The sequence below is a fragment of the Asterias amurensis genome, chromosome 18 (assembly GCF_032118995.1).
Source record: "Asterias amurensis chromosome 18, ASM3211899v1".
Lineage (NCBI taxonomy): Eukaryota > Metazoa > Echinodermata > Asteroidea > Forcipulatida > Asteriidae > Asterias > Asterias amurensis.
In genome coordinates, this window is record NC_092665.1 from 2,122,390 (window position 1) to 2,141,412 (window position 19,023).

A 19,023-nucleotide genomic window follows, 5' to 3' on the forward strand; every position below is an offset into this window, starting at 1 on the left:
CAAACACGTCCAGAGAGTGACAGGTCTGGTGACCTACCTCTCAACACATGTTCAACCACAGTTCAGTGTCATAGACCCAAGGACACAATGGAAGGCACCACTGCCTTTTCGGTAACTTTCCCCCAACAAAACTCGCCCGGATAAACTTGGGAGGGCCACCCACAGTTTGGTCATGAATAATGCATAGGGTAAGGGGAGGAGCCTCCAGAAAATGATCTCCTTTTTGTAAACATGAATACAAGAACAATGGGTTTCTTTGAAGGTGAATAAAGAAGGGGGTGTACCTACAGAAAAAAATTTGTTTCCATTCTTTTTGAAATTTGTAAAAAAGGGTATTTATTTCCAATTCTCCGCTTCTGAATTGTTCATGTCTGTTTCTTCTGTTTCGAAAAACTTAGTTGGTAACATGCAATGGAGAGCGTTTGATAGTTTGAGAAACCGCTCCCTCTGAAGTAATGTAGTTTTTGAAAAAGTGGTAATTTCTTTCTCAAATATTAAAAGGCTTTAGGCCTGAAGTCTTTTAATAATTTTTTAGGCATATGAAAGCACACAAATTTGGAACATGGGTGTTTTTTCTTTCAATGTTCTCTTGCAATTTTGATGACCAATTGAGTCAAAATTTGCACACATTTGTTTATGTTGGGATACACCAAGTGAGAATACTGGTCTTTGACAATTACCAAAAGGTGACCAGCCGCCAATTTCACCAAACTCTTCCTAACTTAGGAATAATCTTATGAATTACAGTAGGACGAGTTCAGTTCCGTATCCATAGATGTTAGAACGCATTAAACTCGTCCTAAGTTAGGATGGCTCAACCTAATTAGGATTAATCGTAGCGTTTTGTGAAATCGGCTGCTGTGCCTTCAAAGGCAGTGGACACTATTGATTGGTAATTACTCGAAATATTTATTATCATAAAACCTTTCTTGATTACGAGTAATGGGGAGAGGTTGATAGTATCAAGCATTGTGAGAAACGGCTCCCTATGAAGTGACGTAGTTTTCGAGAAAGGAGTAATTTTCCACGAATTTGATTTCGAGACCTCAAGTGTACATTCCCTTTAAAGCCCATCTCCAGACCAAAGGTCATCATCATCCTTCTCAGCGTGACAATATTTACAGAAAGAGAAAGCTCTTATCTGACTGAGTAAGTTATGACGCACCTATCATTCCATCCATCCTGGAACACGGTATGGCAACTTTCCTTCCGACATGTTGTTTTAGACCTGCTGTTCCGATAATCGTGCTCACTGGGTGTGGAACAAAGTGCACGATTAAAAGCACTGGAGCCGATTTCACGAAACGCTAGGATTAATCCCAACTCCAGTTAGGACGAGTAACCCGTCCTAACTTAGGATGGGTTTAATTCGGCATACGTATTTGGATACGGATCTGAACCTGTCCTGAATCCTAACCCTAAGTTAGGAAGAGTTTGGTGAAATCGACGGCTGGTCACCTTTGGTAATTGTCAAAGACCCATCATCTCACTTGGTGTATCCCAACATGTGCATAAAATAACAACAAATTTGAACTCAATTGGTCGTTGAAGTTGCGAGGGAATAATGGAAGAAAAAGATGTTCGCTTCAGATGCTTGAATTTGAGACCTCACAAACTGCGAGGTCTCGAATTTGAATTAAATATTTTGGTGAGAAACTACGTTACTTAAGAGGGAGCTGTTTCTCACAATGTTGTATACTACCAACAGGTCTCCATTGCTTGTTAAAATGTTACCAAGTAAGTTCTTATTGCTGATAATTATTTTGTGTAATCATGCGTTAAAATATAGGAAACCCTTGTGGACACCCTCAGTAACAGTGACAGCACTAGGCTAGCCACAGCCGCTCTTAAGACAGGGACATACATAGAATCAAAATAAGGCAGGTCTTAATTGGTGGCTACAGCTACGGCTACAGCTCTAGAGTCATCATGCATTGAAATATAGGACATCCTAAGCAATACCCTTAGCAACAGTCGCAGCCATAGCCAGCAATTTGGATACGGCTTAGAATTTGCTCCAGAATAGTCTGGCTCCTATAGTTTGACTACAAGTGGTTATAATAGTTAGCATCAAGCTACCATAGGAACAAGACAAAGATTTTTATCATGGCTACACAGCCAAGCACATTCAGTAAGTCGCCCGCCCACACCTCCACTTGCACTTTTCTAATGATTTCTTAACAGCTCCTGTGACATCATACACCCATTTGACTCCCATGAACTTTGGACCATCTGTCGCCGCAGGGCACACTTCTTGGTCCACAGTAAATCTGATAGTCCCATACTGGATCGTCTCTGTTTGTTTTGTTTATGCAGATATGAAAATTAAGAAGGACTTGTCGCCTTGGACTGTTTTGTTAGCTTTTTTAAAAATGGATCCCTTTGAAGTTCTGGTTGGGGGTGGATGTGGTTTTGGTTTTCACCGGAATGGCTGTAAACACATAATCGTCGCTTTGGTTTTGGAATGCATACAATTAAAATGTTGTTTGCAGAAGATGATTGGTAAATGTTTGGAGAACCTTCACCTCATCAAGAAAATAAATGGTTTGACCTTTTTTTAATGGTTTTAAAGACACTGGACACTGTTGGTAATTGTCACAGACCAGTCGTCTCACTTGGTGTATGTCAACATATATGCATAAAATAACAAACCTGTGAAAATTTGAGCTCAATTGGTCGTCGAAGTTGCGAGATAATAATGGAAAAAAAAAACACCCTTTTCACACAAAGTTGTGTGCTTTCAGATGCTTTATTTTAATACCTCACAGTCAAGCATATGAAAGGTCTCAAATCAAATTCGTGGAAAATTACTTCTTTCAAGAAACCTGTAAAATGCCTAGAGCCTACATGAATACTGTATGTTTTATGAGTGAGCAGAAATGATTGGATAATGGGAGACAATGTACGTATGTACTGTAGGTGATTTTTTAGAATAGAGTAATTAATAAAATAAGTGCTGAAAACGCAGTATATTTTTGGTAGTTAGTAATGTTAGAGAACCATCACCAGTAAATATGGAGCATGTGCTTTATACAAGAGATTATGTTAATGAAGTGATGAATATTCATAGAGTGTGCATAATAATGAAGTGGTTATGTTGTGGAAATGAGAGCAGAAAAGATAATAATAGAGTGACCCACATTGTTCGTTTTGAAAAAAGTCATGTCTGGTGCCTTGAGTGCCTGTATGAAAAATGTTAACTACCAACTCCAAGGGACTGACTACCTTGACTGTGTTTTAAGCCACTGTCTTGCAATAAACATGAAGAGAATCAAATTTTGTGCTCACACATTTTTTTTTTGTGCAAAGGCCTTTTTTAAGCTACAGTTTAAGTCTAGTGTTTGTGCTCATGAAATGTACAGAGCTGGCCTGCACTTCAGTCTTGTGCAAAAAAATTTGGCTAAAGGAAAGCAACCTTTTTCTGTAACAAAAGCAAAATCAGGCCCAAAATTGTGAAAACATATTTCAAAGCATACAATATGAATGAAAACTACAGTCTATTTTCTGCACCCCGAAAAACTAAAAACCCAAAGCGGAAAATCAAACAAAAAATTTCAAAAACTTACAACCATCATGATGTCTGTCCCTCCTTGAACTTTGATGTCTCCCTAAGATTCATAAAAAGGACACGCACGGGTTATTGATTAATCCTGGTTAACCCTGGTTAATTAATCCGAGTTACTAAAAGAGTGTATAAAACCAACTAGTTAACTTCATTATCAATTCAAGTCAGAAGGCATAAAAACTGTCGTTAACTAGTAAACCCTGTTCAATAAACCCAGGTTAAACACTGTACACATTTTTTTTGGTTAATTCATCCAAGTTGCTAAGATTGTATTATAAACCCCAAAAACTAGTTACATGTAACTTCATATCAATTCAAATCAGAGGGTGTATTCACCATCAACTAGTTAAACTGTTTATCAATCCAGGTTAGACACTGTACACACCTTTGCTAACACCAGCTTTCAACCATTCAACCAACCAAAGTTAGAAGATAATTTTAACTGTGTAACCACTTTTATTCAATCAAAGAATTATAAAACAAAATAATAAATAATTATAATTTGGGAGGCTAATCATTCTTACTGACTCTCAGCTATGAGCTGAAATGCGAAGGACGCAGCTACAACGTTATCGAGAAGCAGGCGTGCAAGGGCCTGCTTTGGCAGCCAGCCACATCAACCCATTAGGACCGTGGAGCACAGCTAGAGATCGAAAGTGTTTGATTTTTCCCCAAGGGAGAAAAACCGGATGATCTGGAAAACTCTTGTGGCACAGCAGAGAACCAACGCACAACTCGACTCACTGTGGCCCTGGCTGGGTATCGAACCAGGGTCACCTTGGTGAGAGGCAAGCACTTTACGCACAAGCCATCCATGCCCCCCCCCACCCCCAAATAATCAATTTGCAAACACCATGTACTTGGTTACCTTGGTAAATCACTCTAAGTTAAAACTCGAGAGATGACCGTGGTCCTCAAACCTTTCTCTATAGCCATGGTTCTCCCAAAAATTAGCGTATCAGGCCGATAATACATGTACGCGTGATTTGCGCGCCAACATGAGAGCAAACAAAAGAGAAAAAAAAACATAAAGACTGCTCCATGTTGCACATCAGGCATTTAAAAACATTTGAAGCAATCAATCCAAAGCAGGGTTCTGTGCTTACGTCTTAAAGTACTTTTCACAAGTTAGCGGGAAATGTTTGCATGCATACTCCTGGTTGCAAGACATTCTTCACTTACACAGCTAGCGCAGAGATTAGGCGCTTGCCCGGTAAGCGTAGAATTCGGCGGTAAGCACAGCCATTAAGTTGGACCCTAATTCGATTGCATGACATTGGAACACATGGAGACACAAACATCTTCAATATTGATTCCATCTGACATGTTGTGAGTTCGATAGAATGTAAATCCGTCGAACAGATTTGACCAAAATTTCCTAACCATCTGGTGATCCAATTCCATCAAACTTGGGTAATATCGTCGTAAACCTCAAAAATACGAAATGACAATTGAAACTTTTTTTCTGTTCGACTTTAAATTGATTGTTAAAATCTCATTAACGCTACACGTACCTAACTTTACAGATAGGTTAAATAATTTGCAGACATTTAAAAAATGTTCTTCAAAGTTGCTACAAGTAGACTGAAAGTATCCAGTGAAATTGTTTTGCCAGGTTTTATTTCATTGTAAAGAAAATTGAAATTTTGTATTTTGTTAAGGGATGGTCGATCAACAATTGATTATTAAATACATTGCATTGCCATTGTACATTTACAATGTACACTTTACAATGCATTCAGCAATGTTTACATAAAAACAGAACAATTCCACATGAAGAAAGTTCACCAACAGAGGGCGCTATACACCCTTGACAAGGCAAGGTGACTTGCTGTAAGATCCTCTGTGCTTACTCCCTCTGTACACAGCCTACTATATATGTTAACACAGTTGAGTTTGTATGTTAATCTTTCAACACAGCCTATGATGCACCCATTCATAAAATAATACCCCACAGCTAGAAATAGCCATACAATTGGCCGGGAATTGGTTCGCAACACAGCATGAAAAAAAGCTCAATATTAGTAGCTAAATCATATATTTAACCATTTTTAAACACCCCCCCCCCCCCTCACAAAAAAGGGAAAAAAAGAAAAGAAACCTGTCAGAAAACTCAACATCGCAACTGAAATATTTGAGAAAGCTATCAGGACAAAAGCAAGCTTTTTTACAGGCATGATATTTTTTCCTCAAGAAAAAGAGTAGGAACATTATTAATTATGACTGAGTACAAGGGCTGATCTACAACAAACATACATGAAATAACAGGGTTTTTTTTTTCTGTTAAAACGAACAGAAATCAGACTTCAGTCGGAAGAAATTATTGTTTTCCTTTCACACGAGGTACATTTTGTAAAATTGTAGAACCATGCTATAATTTAGCAAGGGAGCCTTGTTAAATTGCTCTTGTGTGAAAGGGGCTATAGTGAAAGGGGCTACAACATCCATGTTTAAATCCAAACAATCCAAACAAGCCACACCTGCACCAATCACAACATGGGTAGAGCCTGAGGAACTTTAAAGGCACTGGACACCTTTGGTAATATTGTCAAAGACCAGTATTCTCACTTGGTGTATCTCAACTTATAGCACAAAATAACAAACATGATGTGAAAATTTGAACTCAATTGGTCATTGACGTTGCGAGATAATAATGGAAGAAAAACACCCTTGTCACACAAAGTTGTTTGCTTTCAGATGCTTGATTTTGAGCAAAATCAATTCAAATATCTCACATGTAGTGTGAAATTACTTCTTTCTCAAAAACTATGTTACTTCAGAGGGAACCGTTTCTCACAATGTTTTATACTATCAACAGCTCTCCACTGCTTGTCACCAAGTAAGTTATGCTAACAACTATTTTGAGTAATTAACAATAGTGTCCAGTGTCTTTAAAGAGGGAGGGGGGGGGGCTCTCAGAATTCCACAGGTCACATTCAGATCTGTGTGTCTTAATCGCTCACATATCAATGGTACATGTACATACAACCAATGTGTGAGACTTTGCAGCTAACTGCCAAACACACCTTCCCTCGCACCTCGTTTGCAAATCCTCGTCCAATCACAGTTTATGTGACCCCTGGTGACCCCAACCACCTGACAACGACACCGACCTCACCTTAACAGCTGTAGTGATGATTTGGGTTTCATGTTCGTTAATGCACATGGCCCGTGTTTGGTTTTCAGCGCACAGCGATGGTTTAAAATTGCTCATGATGGGGACCACCGGTCACAAACACCCACTTATGACTCATTACCCACTAACCCAAATCCAATTTCACCCGATCAGCCACGACAACAAACAATATGCAACAATTTCAATTGACATATTAATCCATAAAAACAAATTTGTGTTTAGGTACCTGCCAAAAACATTGCATCCAAAGCTACAACAACAAAAAATCGGGGGGGGGGGGGGGGGGGCTTAGCTCAAAATGTTTACTGGATTACAGTTTGTCTTAAAAGACCAGGATTGAAATGAGAAAAAATACCTGTTTAATATTTCTTTTGAACTGTGTTAATAATTGAAACATAACAGGATTCATTTCGTATAAAGTCTGAACTTGGGTTTCAACGCACAATGTACCATTATGCCAGTGCAAATTTTCTCTATATATATATAAAGTACACACAAAAATAACAATAAAAACCTGAAACTATATTTTGATGAAATACTTGAAAAAGTGTGTGATTTTTCTCGCGTTGAAAGTCCTTGTCAACCACTCTCGCTATTGACTACATTTAGATTAAACAAAATATTTTGACAATGTATTATAAAAAGCGTTTTTTATTTTTTATTTTTATTTTTCATGGATGAAACTACTTCTTTACAACTTAAACTTGAAAAAAATTAACATCACTTAAAAATTGACAAGTTTAAAATAGTTTCTAGGGCAGCGGATTCACTCTAGAGAACATCAGACCTGGATTTTATTTTTGTATCATTAAACATTACCGTGAATTATCTTTAGATACATCTTATAAAATTCCTAATGGCGAGAAGATTCCATTTTCCCCACAGGGGTAACCTGGGATCCCTTCCACTGAGTTGGGGAGTAAGATGGAGTGGACTGTTCCATTTTCCACAAGGGGGATTTAGGTTGACAGCTTACACAAAACTCCTTCTCAGACATGTTGACAAATGAGGGAGGGTGAGGGAAGGGCAGCCCCTTTGGGAGCTACCATCTGTAAACATTCATTTGGGAGGAAGACTATGAGGTCTTGAGTACATACTAATGGCATGCCTGCAAGGGTTAGGCAGGCTCTGCAAGGTCACTGGTGAGAGATGCCATCTTGTTGTTTGGAAGAGGGGTTTGGAACCAGACATTCATTCCAATTATCTGGGTTATTTTCAGAAATGGCATATTATCAGTACTTGTTGTTCCGTTTGGGTGATTGCCTAAAAAGAAAGTATGATCACCCATAGTGTTCAGCCAGAGGCGTGTCTGTGTGTCTTTTGGACACCCTGTTTTAAATTTGTACAACATGTTTTATCCCTCAATTATCTATCTGTTGTTCTGTTTGGGTAATAGCCTAAAAAAAGAAAGCAAAATATGTGTTCACCCATACTATACTGTGTTAGCCAGGGGGTGTCTGGGTGTCTTTTGGACACCCTGTTTTAAAATTGAACACCATGTTTTATCCATCACTTATGTAGTTTTTCAGAAATGGTATACAGTACAATGTAGGTCTACGTGGTCTGTTTGTGTGACTGCCTAAAATGAAAGTAAAATATGTTCACCCATAACGTTAGCCAGGGGGTGTCTGGGTGTCTTTTGGACACCCTGTTTTAATTTTGGACGGAGACCCTATTTACCATCCACTTACATGCAAAGTAAACATGTTAGACACCCATTTTTTTAAACTTCAAGCAAATTTTGACACCCTTTTACCATGCTTTTTACCAAATCCTGACTGAAAATGTTCACTTTGTATTGTTGATGCAGGACACATCTGTACTGATCGTAGTCCTGGAAATGACTTTGAATGTTAGGTAAGCCAAAGGGGTATCGTGTGTGAAGCCAACAACAAAATAACGATCTTTCAAAAATTTGACTCCCATAAATGGCTGACCGTGTTAGTCGACGAGGTAAAAGGAAAACCACGCAGTGATACTTGTGTGGATCATTATGTTCTACTTTTAAAATATCTCTCTAATCATACATTACATGTATGCATCACGCATCTGGAACTCTCCGCTACTTAATCTTACATGTAGATCTTGTCTTCATGTACGTGTACCACAAGATTCAAATCTCTTCTCAAAACTCATTTCTTATAGCACGGGTTTTCAAGGACTAATTTGGTTGTGTCTGTTTTTGGTTTTTGGTTTTTACTGCGCCTTGAACACCCAGCAGGGTGGACACGTGTGCATTTTAAGTCTTCTTCTTCTTATTATTATTATTTTATAACAAACGGTTACAAACGCTTTTCAAAGACCAACTCGACCGATCCAAGGCAACGTGTTCCTTGAAGCAATATTTTCTGCCACAGCAGTAATATAAGACTTGGCTGAGCTCTCTGGATGTGTGCAACACAGCACTACAAATGGCATTTTTCACTTTTCACCGGGGCCAGTTTTGCTGTGTACAAGTAGGAATAATTGAACGGTATCAACTGGTCAGCTGACAGGCAGGTTTACAGGAAGATAAATTGATTTATCCTAAAATGCTAAATATGATAATCTCTATCCATCAAGCATCGCATACGCAGAAGAATCTACAGCACAGACGTATACTCCATCAATCAGTAAATACGTCAGGTAGGCCTAGATTGTACATGTACGTAACAAGAATGTAAAAAAATAATAAGCCCCACTTCCCCCGCCCCTCTGCCAGCCCTACAAAACATGATACTTTGAAAGCTTTCTCTGTGAAGCTACTTCCCAACATCCATCCCCAGAAGAAGAAGTTTTTTAAAAAAAAATACCGTACTCTAGTTTCGACGCTTCATTTTTTTTGTTTCCCCTATGGTGCCCTGTCTGGTATCGAATGACATAAAATCCATCCATGTTTTAATGTCTCTTTGTGCGTTAATTGTGAAGTCGCCCAAGGTAATGATAGGTCAGATTACGAAGGATGGGCCGAGTTTGAATTGTTTAAGATTTTCTCCAGGGCACGAGAGCCGAGTCTGGTATGTAACCGACACCCTTCTAATTTTTCCTCGCGACTTAAAAATACACTGGCTGTGGATGGCCGACATGATACAATGTACTTAAAGGCAGCGCAGCTTGCGTCCAGCTTACCATAAAATATCGGTAAACACAATCCATGATTAATGAGCGTCTTTATATAGAAAAACCAGTCAATGAAATTTTCTGCTCAAGTTCTCCTTTAATCGGAGTGGCTGCGTCAAAACAAAAATCATAATTTGGATCTCCTTAAAGGAAAAGGCAGTATCTTAAAGACTTGGTAAACACAATCCATAATTAATGAGCGTCTTTATATTTATATTAAAAAAAAAAAAATGTAGTCATTTGTACTGGCTCACTACATACTGTCAACATGGTCTATAGTAACCAAATTAAATTACCAAATACAATGCCTTTACAGTAAAAAATAAAATCAAACCAGAAACGTAACGGACTTAAAACAAACCATAGTAAAAAATAATCAACAATCTCACCTTTCAACTAAAAAACTCAAAAGCCTAACCAAATTAAAACGACAAAGAACAATAATTTCTAAACCCCTGCTCCTTGTCCAATAACATTACATATTGCACACCTACATGTATAACATCAAATATTGCACGCCTGTACTCTACGCCAGTTCCCTGAAACTCTTTGTATTGTACACACAAATTGAGCACAATTGAATTTTCGAAGCAAACAATCCTTTGTACTGCACACAAAAAAAATCAAACATAAACAAACATTTTGAAGTAAACACAAAACTTGTCTTGTTCTCGCATTCTGTTTTGTTGAAAATGTAAACAAATCACAACCCATAAACAACAAATAAACAACAAATATTTACCTCGTCTTGAGCTGATGACAGATTCTGTTTCTGTGTCGCTGAGTTTATCAACACTACCAGCTGCATTCGCACTGTTCACAGGAAAGAAATAAGTAAAACACCAGATGAACATTTTGTTTGAAACATCTTTGAGAAGTTAGCCCTGTGCCCAATTTCTTAACGCCGTTAAACACCAAAAACATGCTTAGCTCAGAATAGTATTGCTCAGCAGAAAGAGGTTACCAGACAAATTTTGGTTTGCAAAATTGTGGCTGGTGTCCCACTCATGTTTTGCTTAGCAAAGAAATTTGCCGAGCAGTATTTTCTGCTTAACAGCCTTATGAAATTGGGCCTAGATATCGAACTAAACAAAAATGAAGTTGGAATTTGTTGTTGGTTCCCACATGCACTGAAGTATTTTACATGATGTCTTCTTGTTGTACATGTTCTCTGGCGCACATCATAGAATCAAATATTTACCTTCGACCTGCTCTACATTTTGATTTAAATGACTGACATACATTTGCTTTGGCAAACAAAATTACCTTGGCAAACAAACATAAGCTATTTAACAGAACATTTGTATCTTGCTTACAGATCAGGTGACCTTGTATGACATGTACACTGTACATTCCGGTGTATTTTGTGGCAGGCAAATCACTGCACTTGTCAGAAGACACTGGAGTCAGGAGTCATCAGAAAATAGAGTATCCTGATACAAACAGAGTATCCTGTCCGAAACAGTGAGTCCATTGGTTCTTATCAGCATGTAATGTACGTTTCGGTTTTGAAAGAGCAAGGGCACCAAGGCGTTTTCTTCATGGTAAAGGGCATCAGGAAATATACAGAGTATCCTGCCCAAAACAGTGAGTCCATTGGTTCTTATCAGCAGGCCTGTACATGTACATGTAGTGTATGTTTAGTTTTTGAAAGGGCAAGGGCACCAAGGCGTTTTCTTCATGGTAAAGGGAATCAGAAAATATACAGAGTATCATGAAGCAAACTGAGTATAATGTCCGAATCGTTGAGTCCATTGGTTCTTATCAGCATGTCTGTACAGGCCTACATCTTCATAGAGTGTATGCTTCGTTTTAGAAAGGGCAAGGGCACCAAGGCAATTTCTCTTTGTGAAAGGGCAACCTAGATGAGGAAATTGTAAATTTCCACTGGCAGAGCATTTCAATGGTTGTCTTTGTGGAGTGAATCAGGCCTGTATCAGAACAACAAATCACTCAAAGGGACATGGTGTGTGTCACTGCAATATTTTCTTTATTTGCAACGGCATTAATAGTAAGATGTCCCCTTTAGTTTCCTTGCTCTTTGTAAATAAAAAAAAAAAAAAGTACTAGGCCCTCATGAACATGTGTATTATTCAGGGGTGAAAGCCATTGATAATGAAAAATTCTGAAACTTGGATACAAAGTTGAAACGATGCCATTTCTACCGTTTGGTAACCCCTGGGTTTATAGATTCCAAGGAGCTTTTGGAAACAGTATCCAAAGCACTAGACCAATGTAGTAGACCAATGAGCAGGATTTCTTTATTAATTTGTGGAAACAAATATTGCCTGATTTTCTTCACCAACAGGCCTACATGAAAAGTCTGAATTCAGCCAAAAGTCTGAACAATCTCATTCCTGATTATTATACTACCCATCTGTAACCACCAGGCGTACACAGTTGTCCAATCTTGTTGTCCAATCCCCTAACATCTAAAATCCAAATCCCAACTGCTGCAATAATCAAGATAGCTCCAGACAGAGCACATGGCAATCTCATATGATGCACAGCCTGTGATTCACCAAGCCATCATGCCTAATGCGCACACGTCAATTTATGACAGATGTGATGTACAGCGATCGCAGCAGGAATCCATCCACCCCCGACCCCCCCCCCCCCCAACTGGTCTACTGATCTTCTCAGTACTATTTTCCTGGATTTAGAAATCAAAATTGGCTAGTGTTGGTATGTCTGTCGCTATGGAAACTGTTGGGGGTGTAATTATGTCCACTGAGGAACAAAACTGGCTTTGTTTGACACGCGTGCGTTGAGAATGCACTCATGTGCAAATTTGTACATTGCGGTATGATGAAACAAGAGAATTTGTGCATCTATACACTGCACACATGTAGCAAATTATACAAAGCCTGATGCTGTGTTTTTTTAAAGGGCAAGGGCACCGAGGCATTTTCTCAAAGGGCACCTCTATGAAAAAACTGTTAATTTCTATTGGAACTTCTCAAGGGGCACCAAGGCAATGACCAGGGGCAATGGGAGCAGTTGCCTTCGTTGCATTTGTTCGATTCTGAATGGCATGGGCCTACATGTAGTATCATAGACTCTGCTAAAGCAGCAATTCCAGAATAGTTTTCTGCTAAGCAATATTGCTAAGCAACAATGTGCAGAATACCAGTCATAGATGATACCAAAGATGTTTTGGCTGGTAACCTTATTCTGGTAACATCATTTTGTTGAGCATTGCTACTTTTTGTGCTTGAAACAGCTCTATGAAGTTGGGGCATGATCCAAAGAATGGATCAAACTCTCACATGCTTGGTTCCTTTGCAAGTCATTTTTTTTTCATCATTTCAGGAAGAGTCCTGGTCTCTTTAAGTGTTGTCTTTAAAATACGCTTCATTACACACAAGCAAGGAAGTCTCTTCCCCCTTGAAGCCTATGCCCCGTACAGATACCCACCTAACCCCTTGTTTCTTTCAATTCTAATCTCAGCAGGTCGTCCTTCTCCATGACTGACTTGCCCTGACTCAGCCCCGACACACGAGGGCCTAACGAGGTGTCCATCATAATTATCCCCCAGAAACAAACGCAAGTCCCCCCCCCCCCTGTATATAACTGGTAAGCCTACATTAACACCTGTGTGGAATTAAATTACTGGCCAGGCAGACACCATTGATGTTTTCATAAGGGACAGTCAGAGTTGAGGCAGCGATGTGACCTTCCTCCTCCTGCTGCAGAGTCAGGGGGAACATTCAGCGAGGCTGTCTACTTGTACTGTCCGATAATTAAAGAGGGACCTCTGTTTTGTGATCCACTCATTTTTCCTGTACTGTAGATTATATTATTATTATTATAATACATTTGTGGTACTGAAACCAAGGTTGCTCTTTAAAGCCATTATACACTTTCGGAACAGAACAACAACAAACAGTTCACCAGATTTACAAATAACTTACAGGGTTTACAGAAGGTAATTGGTAAAAGACTTCTCTTGAAATATTATTCCATGAAATGCTTTACTTTTTGAGAAAACATTAAAACAATTATCAGTTCTCGACATCGAGAATTACAGATTTATAGTAAACACATGTCATGACATGGCGAAACGTGCGGAAACAAGGGTGGGTTTTCCCGTTATTTTCTCCCGCACCTGATGACCAATTGAGCCTAAATTATGACAGGTTTGTTATTTTATATATAAGATGTAAAACACAAAGTGTGGGCCTTGGACAATACTGTTTACCGAAAGTGTCCACTGGCTTTAAGTGGATGAAATCACTGGACATGTAGGTTGCAAGCTTGGTCATTGCCTTGGTGCCCTTAACATTCTCCAAAAGAAATTTACAATTTGCTCAGAGGGTGCCCTTTACCCTAGAGAAAATGTCCTAGTGCCCTCGCCCGTTCAAAAAAGAAGCATGCAGGCCTGCACACAACAGCAAATTCAGCCACCACGAACATGTTAATTTATCACGGCCTTCCGTGCACTTTGTATCCTCCCACTGTGTACCAATGGCATGAGAGGGCACGTCCATCAAAATAAATGGATCTGATGAAGGTAGACAATAATCAGGCTTCCATTGCAATAACATATCAACACATCTGGGTACAATTTCATGGAGCTACATTAGAAAGTTGCTAACAAAATTATTTTACCACCAGCCAAAACTACATGTACTAATGCAGGGAACGACTTCATCCAAAATTGTTGCATCAAAACTGCTTTGCTACTATTTTTTGTATAGCAACAACAATTTTTTTGCATAGCAGTCCGTAAATTTTGCATAGCAAATAAAAAAAATGCTTTATAATTGCAGGATACATAAATTTGAATCTCACACATTTTGTGACTGTTCCTGCTTGTTTCTGTAAGTAGATAAACACCAAGTTGGTTGTCAAAGTTGCGAGATAATAATGGAAGACAAAACACCCTTGTCGCATGAAGTTGTGTGCTTTCAGATGCTTGATTTCAAGACTTCAAAATCTTATTCTGAGGCCTCGAAATCGAAATCAAAAACCATGTTACTTCAGAGGGAGCCGTTTCTCACAATGTTTTATACGATCAACAGCTCCCAATTACTCGTTACCAAGTAAGTTTTTATGCTCATAATTATTTTGAGTAATTACCAATAGTGTCCACTGCCTTTAACATGTATTTCCCTTAAACCTACTAAGTACTAACAGTTCTTACTACAAACCTTACTTTTTTGCACCACAGTCTACCACCCATTTAAGCTCCAATAATTTGAGTCATCCCACCCCTTTAAGCTCACAACATTGGACTCATAATAATAATAATTATACATCAACACATGTCAGGGTATTAAATTCACATCATCCAGTAATAAATTGTCGTTTGAAGTCCAAGGACTCCATGGCATTGATATGAATTAACGAGGGGGAGGTACGCTACCCTAACCCCCGTAGATAACGCTTGTTTACAAAAAACGCGATCCTTGGTCCAACTGTGGTACCAAACTTTTTAATTGTTGGTAAGTTTTGAAAACATGCCAGACTTACTCTGACATTTGAATTTATCTTAAAGCCATATTGGACATTTTCTGAACAGAACAAAAATTTAAAGTTCAGAGATTTACAAAAAACTTACAGGGTTTACAGAAGGTAATGGTGAAAGACTTCCCTTGAAATATTATTCCATGAAATGCTTTACTTTTTGAGAAAACGGTAAAACAATTATCAATTCTCGATGTCGAGAATAACAGATTTATTTTAAACACATGTCATGACACGGCGAAACGTGCGGAAACAAGGGTGGGTTTTCCCGTTGCTTTCTCTCGACTCCGATGACCGATGGAGCCAAAATTTTCACAGGTTTGTTATTTTATATTATAAGTTGTGATACACGAAGTGTGGGCCTTTGGACATTACTGTTTAATACCGATGTTGTGCGATTGCTTTAAACTGCATCTTCAGTGTCTAGAGAATACCACTGCGTCTAACATTTGCATCATTGTGTAAAACAATCAGAGAGTTCCATATACATTGTACAATGTTACATTCACAAATAAACTTTTGGAAAGGTATCCATAGTCTTGGAGATTTTCAAGGGACACCAGAAAAGTTGGTGTTTATAAATTCTCAAAGTCACATCAATGCTCTGTTTCCAAGAATAAAAAATCAACACTTCTCAAAAGAGTCTGACTAAATAAAAGGCCCCAGAAACGCACATTTATTCTGCAATGGCCCAATGACATCATTCATGAGTGAGTTTTTTTATACGGACAGCAAAATCAAAATGCACATATTTTTTTCCCTTCTCTTGCGCAGACATTGTTACAGTCAAAGTCCACAAGGGGTGGTCGCCGAATGCTGTCGCTGTCACATTCGCCGTTTTTTCCTCGGCTCCACATGAATGGAAATTGCTCACTCTGGCTGTGAACAAATATTTCACTTGAGTTCACCCAAAAGTTACAAGGCGCTATAAGAAATGGCGAGCTTAATAAAAGACAATTTTCCATTCAATCCCTCGTCTATGAATCACTGGAGATTTCTTTGACTGGACTACATTTTCAGAGGGAAAAATGTTGCGGGAAAAATGGTTATTTTACATTTAACGTAACATTTTCTCAGTACTACATGTACATTTAATTATTATTTTAGAATCAGTAAGCTTCCAGTCTGAAATTACAGGCTTGGAATTTCATCTTTGAGAGGGCCAGGCCATTTTTTGTCACAACTTTCATTGTGACAATCTTAAATCTTAAAATCTTAAAGTCTTTCATAGCTTAGTGGGGTTTTTTGTTTTTGTTTTTTTTTAGAGCAGTGCCATGAGCACCGCTTGTGGCGGATACTGGCGCTAACAAAGTTTCCATTACTATTATTATATTATTATGATGGGATACTTTTCAAGGGGCACCAAGACGAAGACCATGGGCAACAGAGCCTCTTATCAGTTTACTCAATTATCAATCATGTGTGATACCTTTAAGATGTATTTGTACTGGGGTGGATTTCACAAAGGTAGTCCTAACTTAGGACTAGTCCTAGGCAATGCTAAGAGATAGGACCAGTCCTAAGTTAGGATGAGTTACTGGTCTTAACTTAGGACCAGTCCTATCTCTTTGCATAGCCCAGGACTAGTCCTAAGTTAGGACTACCTTTGTGAAATCCACCCCTGTACATGTACATGTACATGTACTGAGAGGAGAAATTTACAAATTCAGAAATGACATGGCAGCATTCAAACCAGCAGAATAATTTTTCCTTAAGAATTACGGTTCCTTATTATGCAGGCTTTACTTGGTTTTCACACCCGCAAGAATACAATGTGCTGTAAACCAGTAATGAATTGAGGGTTCGTACTGCAAGGAAAAACCGCAATTCAACTCGGCTTCAGTCAATAGCGTTCAGTTGTCAATTATTGCATTGTACCCAGGCTGTACAATCAGTAGTCAGGACTATGGATTTAAAGGGGCAATGGAGCCCACGTTAAATCAACATTAAAGAGGCGTCTAATCCATGACTCATTGAAAATTAGGTGTGAAAGCAACGGTGTAAAGGGACAGTACAGCTTCATTTATATAAGCATTCCTTTTTAAAGGGGGGCATTTGCATACATTGGTACATGTATTACAATACATTGCACACAATGTATGGTATAAACATGGTGGGAAACTTCCTCTTTAAAGAATCTTTGTTCGAAATGCAATCAGTATTTTGAGAAATTAGTAAAACAATTGGTTTTGTTCTTGCAATTATTCAAAACTTGTGGCCTAAGATTGCCTTTAAGACCATAAAAAATTACTTGGTAAAGAGCGCTGGAGAGGTGTTGATACTTTTTAAAAACATTGTTAGATACGACACCCTTTCAAGTAATGTAGTTCTAAAGAAAGGTCTTTATTCACCCAAAAATTTGAATCAGAAAAAAGCTTAAAGACATAGAAGCCTTTTTCAGGCATCTGAAATCAGACAATTCTTGGCAACATGGTTGTTTTATCCTTTTTTTCTTGCAACTTTACCTTTACAGGCAGTGGACACTATTGGTAATTACTCAAAAAATTTATTAGCATAAAACCTTACTTGGTGACGATGATGAGGTTGATGGTATAAAACATTTTGAGAAACGTCTCTGAAGTGACATAGTTTTTGAGAAAGAAGTTATTTTCTACGAATTTGATTTCGAGACCTCAGATTGAGAATTTGAGGTTTCGAAATCAACCATCTAAACGCACACAACTTCGTGTGACAAGGGTGTTACTGTTGTTTCTTTCATTTTTATCTCGCAACTTCGATGACCAATTGAGCTCAAATTTTCACAGGTTTGTTATTTTATATGCATAATGTTTTGATACACATTAGTGAGAAGAATTGGTCTTTGACAATTACCAATAGTGTCCAGTGTCTTTAACAACCAATTGAGTCTACATTTTTCACAGGTTTGTTATTTTAATGGGATACACCAAGTGAGGATACTAGTCTTTGACAATTACCAAATGTGAACGCTTCCTTTAAAGGGAAGGTACTCTATTGGTTATTGTCAAAGACCTGTGTTCTCACTTGGTGTATCTCAACATATGCATAAAATAATGTAACAAACCTGTGAAAATTTAAGAGTTGGGAGAAAATGATGAAAGAAAAACACCCTTGTTAGACGAATTTGTGTGCTTTCAGATAGGAATAAAAGACTTCTAGCTAGAAGTCTTTTATTATTTTAATGAGAAATTACCTCTATTTCAAAATCTATGCTACTTCAGAGGGAGTCATTTCCCACAATGTTTTATACTATCAACAGCTCTCTAATGCTCGTTACCAAGTCAGTTTTTAAGTTAATATTTGTTTTGAGTAATTACCAAACAAGTACCTTCCCTTTAACAAAATTGCACTAGTACTTTCCAACACTCCAGCTGTACATCTGAGTACACTATTCCTTTAAAATATTATCTCTCCCCACTAGGCATCCTACGTTGCCGAGATCTCAAATCTCTCCGCCGTGTTGAGGTCATAGTTTGCCTCACCATGACTCACCTGTTAACAACTCGCATAATTGCAAATTACCGCAATGTTTTTCGGCGATGACTCGTAGCCATTTTCTCAGTGGGTTTTGGATATATTGGATTTGCTGGTTGCAAATTTAAAGGATCCGATAAATCGGAAACTGCTCAACACATGTGAATAAATTGAACCAGATCTACAGTGATCCAGATTAAATGATGTCGACTAAAATCAATTGATTTATTATATTACGATCCATAAAAAGAAACGCAGAGGGTGTCAACTTTTCCCCTAAAGACAAAAATTGAAACAGGAA

General features: G+C 38.3%; 1 protein-coding gene across 2 annotated transcripts in view; it reads right to left on the reverse strand.

Moving 5' to 3' along the window:
- LOC139950388 (segment polarity protein dishevelled homolog DVL-3-like) overlaps nucleotides 1-19,023 on the reverse strand; it is a 60,213-nt gene that overhangs the window by 27,377 nt on the left and 13,813 nt on the right. The window contains exons 4-5 of one of the 2 annotated variants that reach the window (XM_071949021.1): nucleotides 10,543-10,613; nucleotides 3,567-3,608 (exon numbers count right to left, since the gene is read on the reverse strand). In XM_071949021.1, coding sequence (XP_071805122.1) covers nucleotides 3,567-3,608; nucleotides 10,543-10,613 — 113 coding nt within the window. The remainder of the gene's footprint in view (nucleotides 1-3,566; nucleotides 3,609-10,542; nucleotides 10,614-19,023) is intronic. The other variant, XM_071949022.1, reaches the window with a different exon arrangement.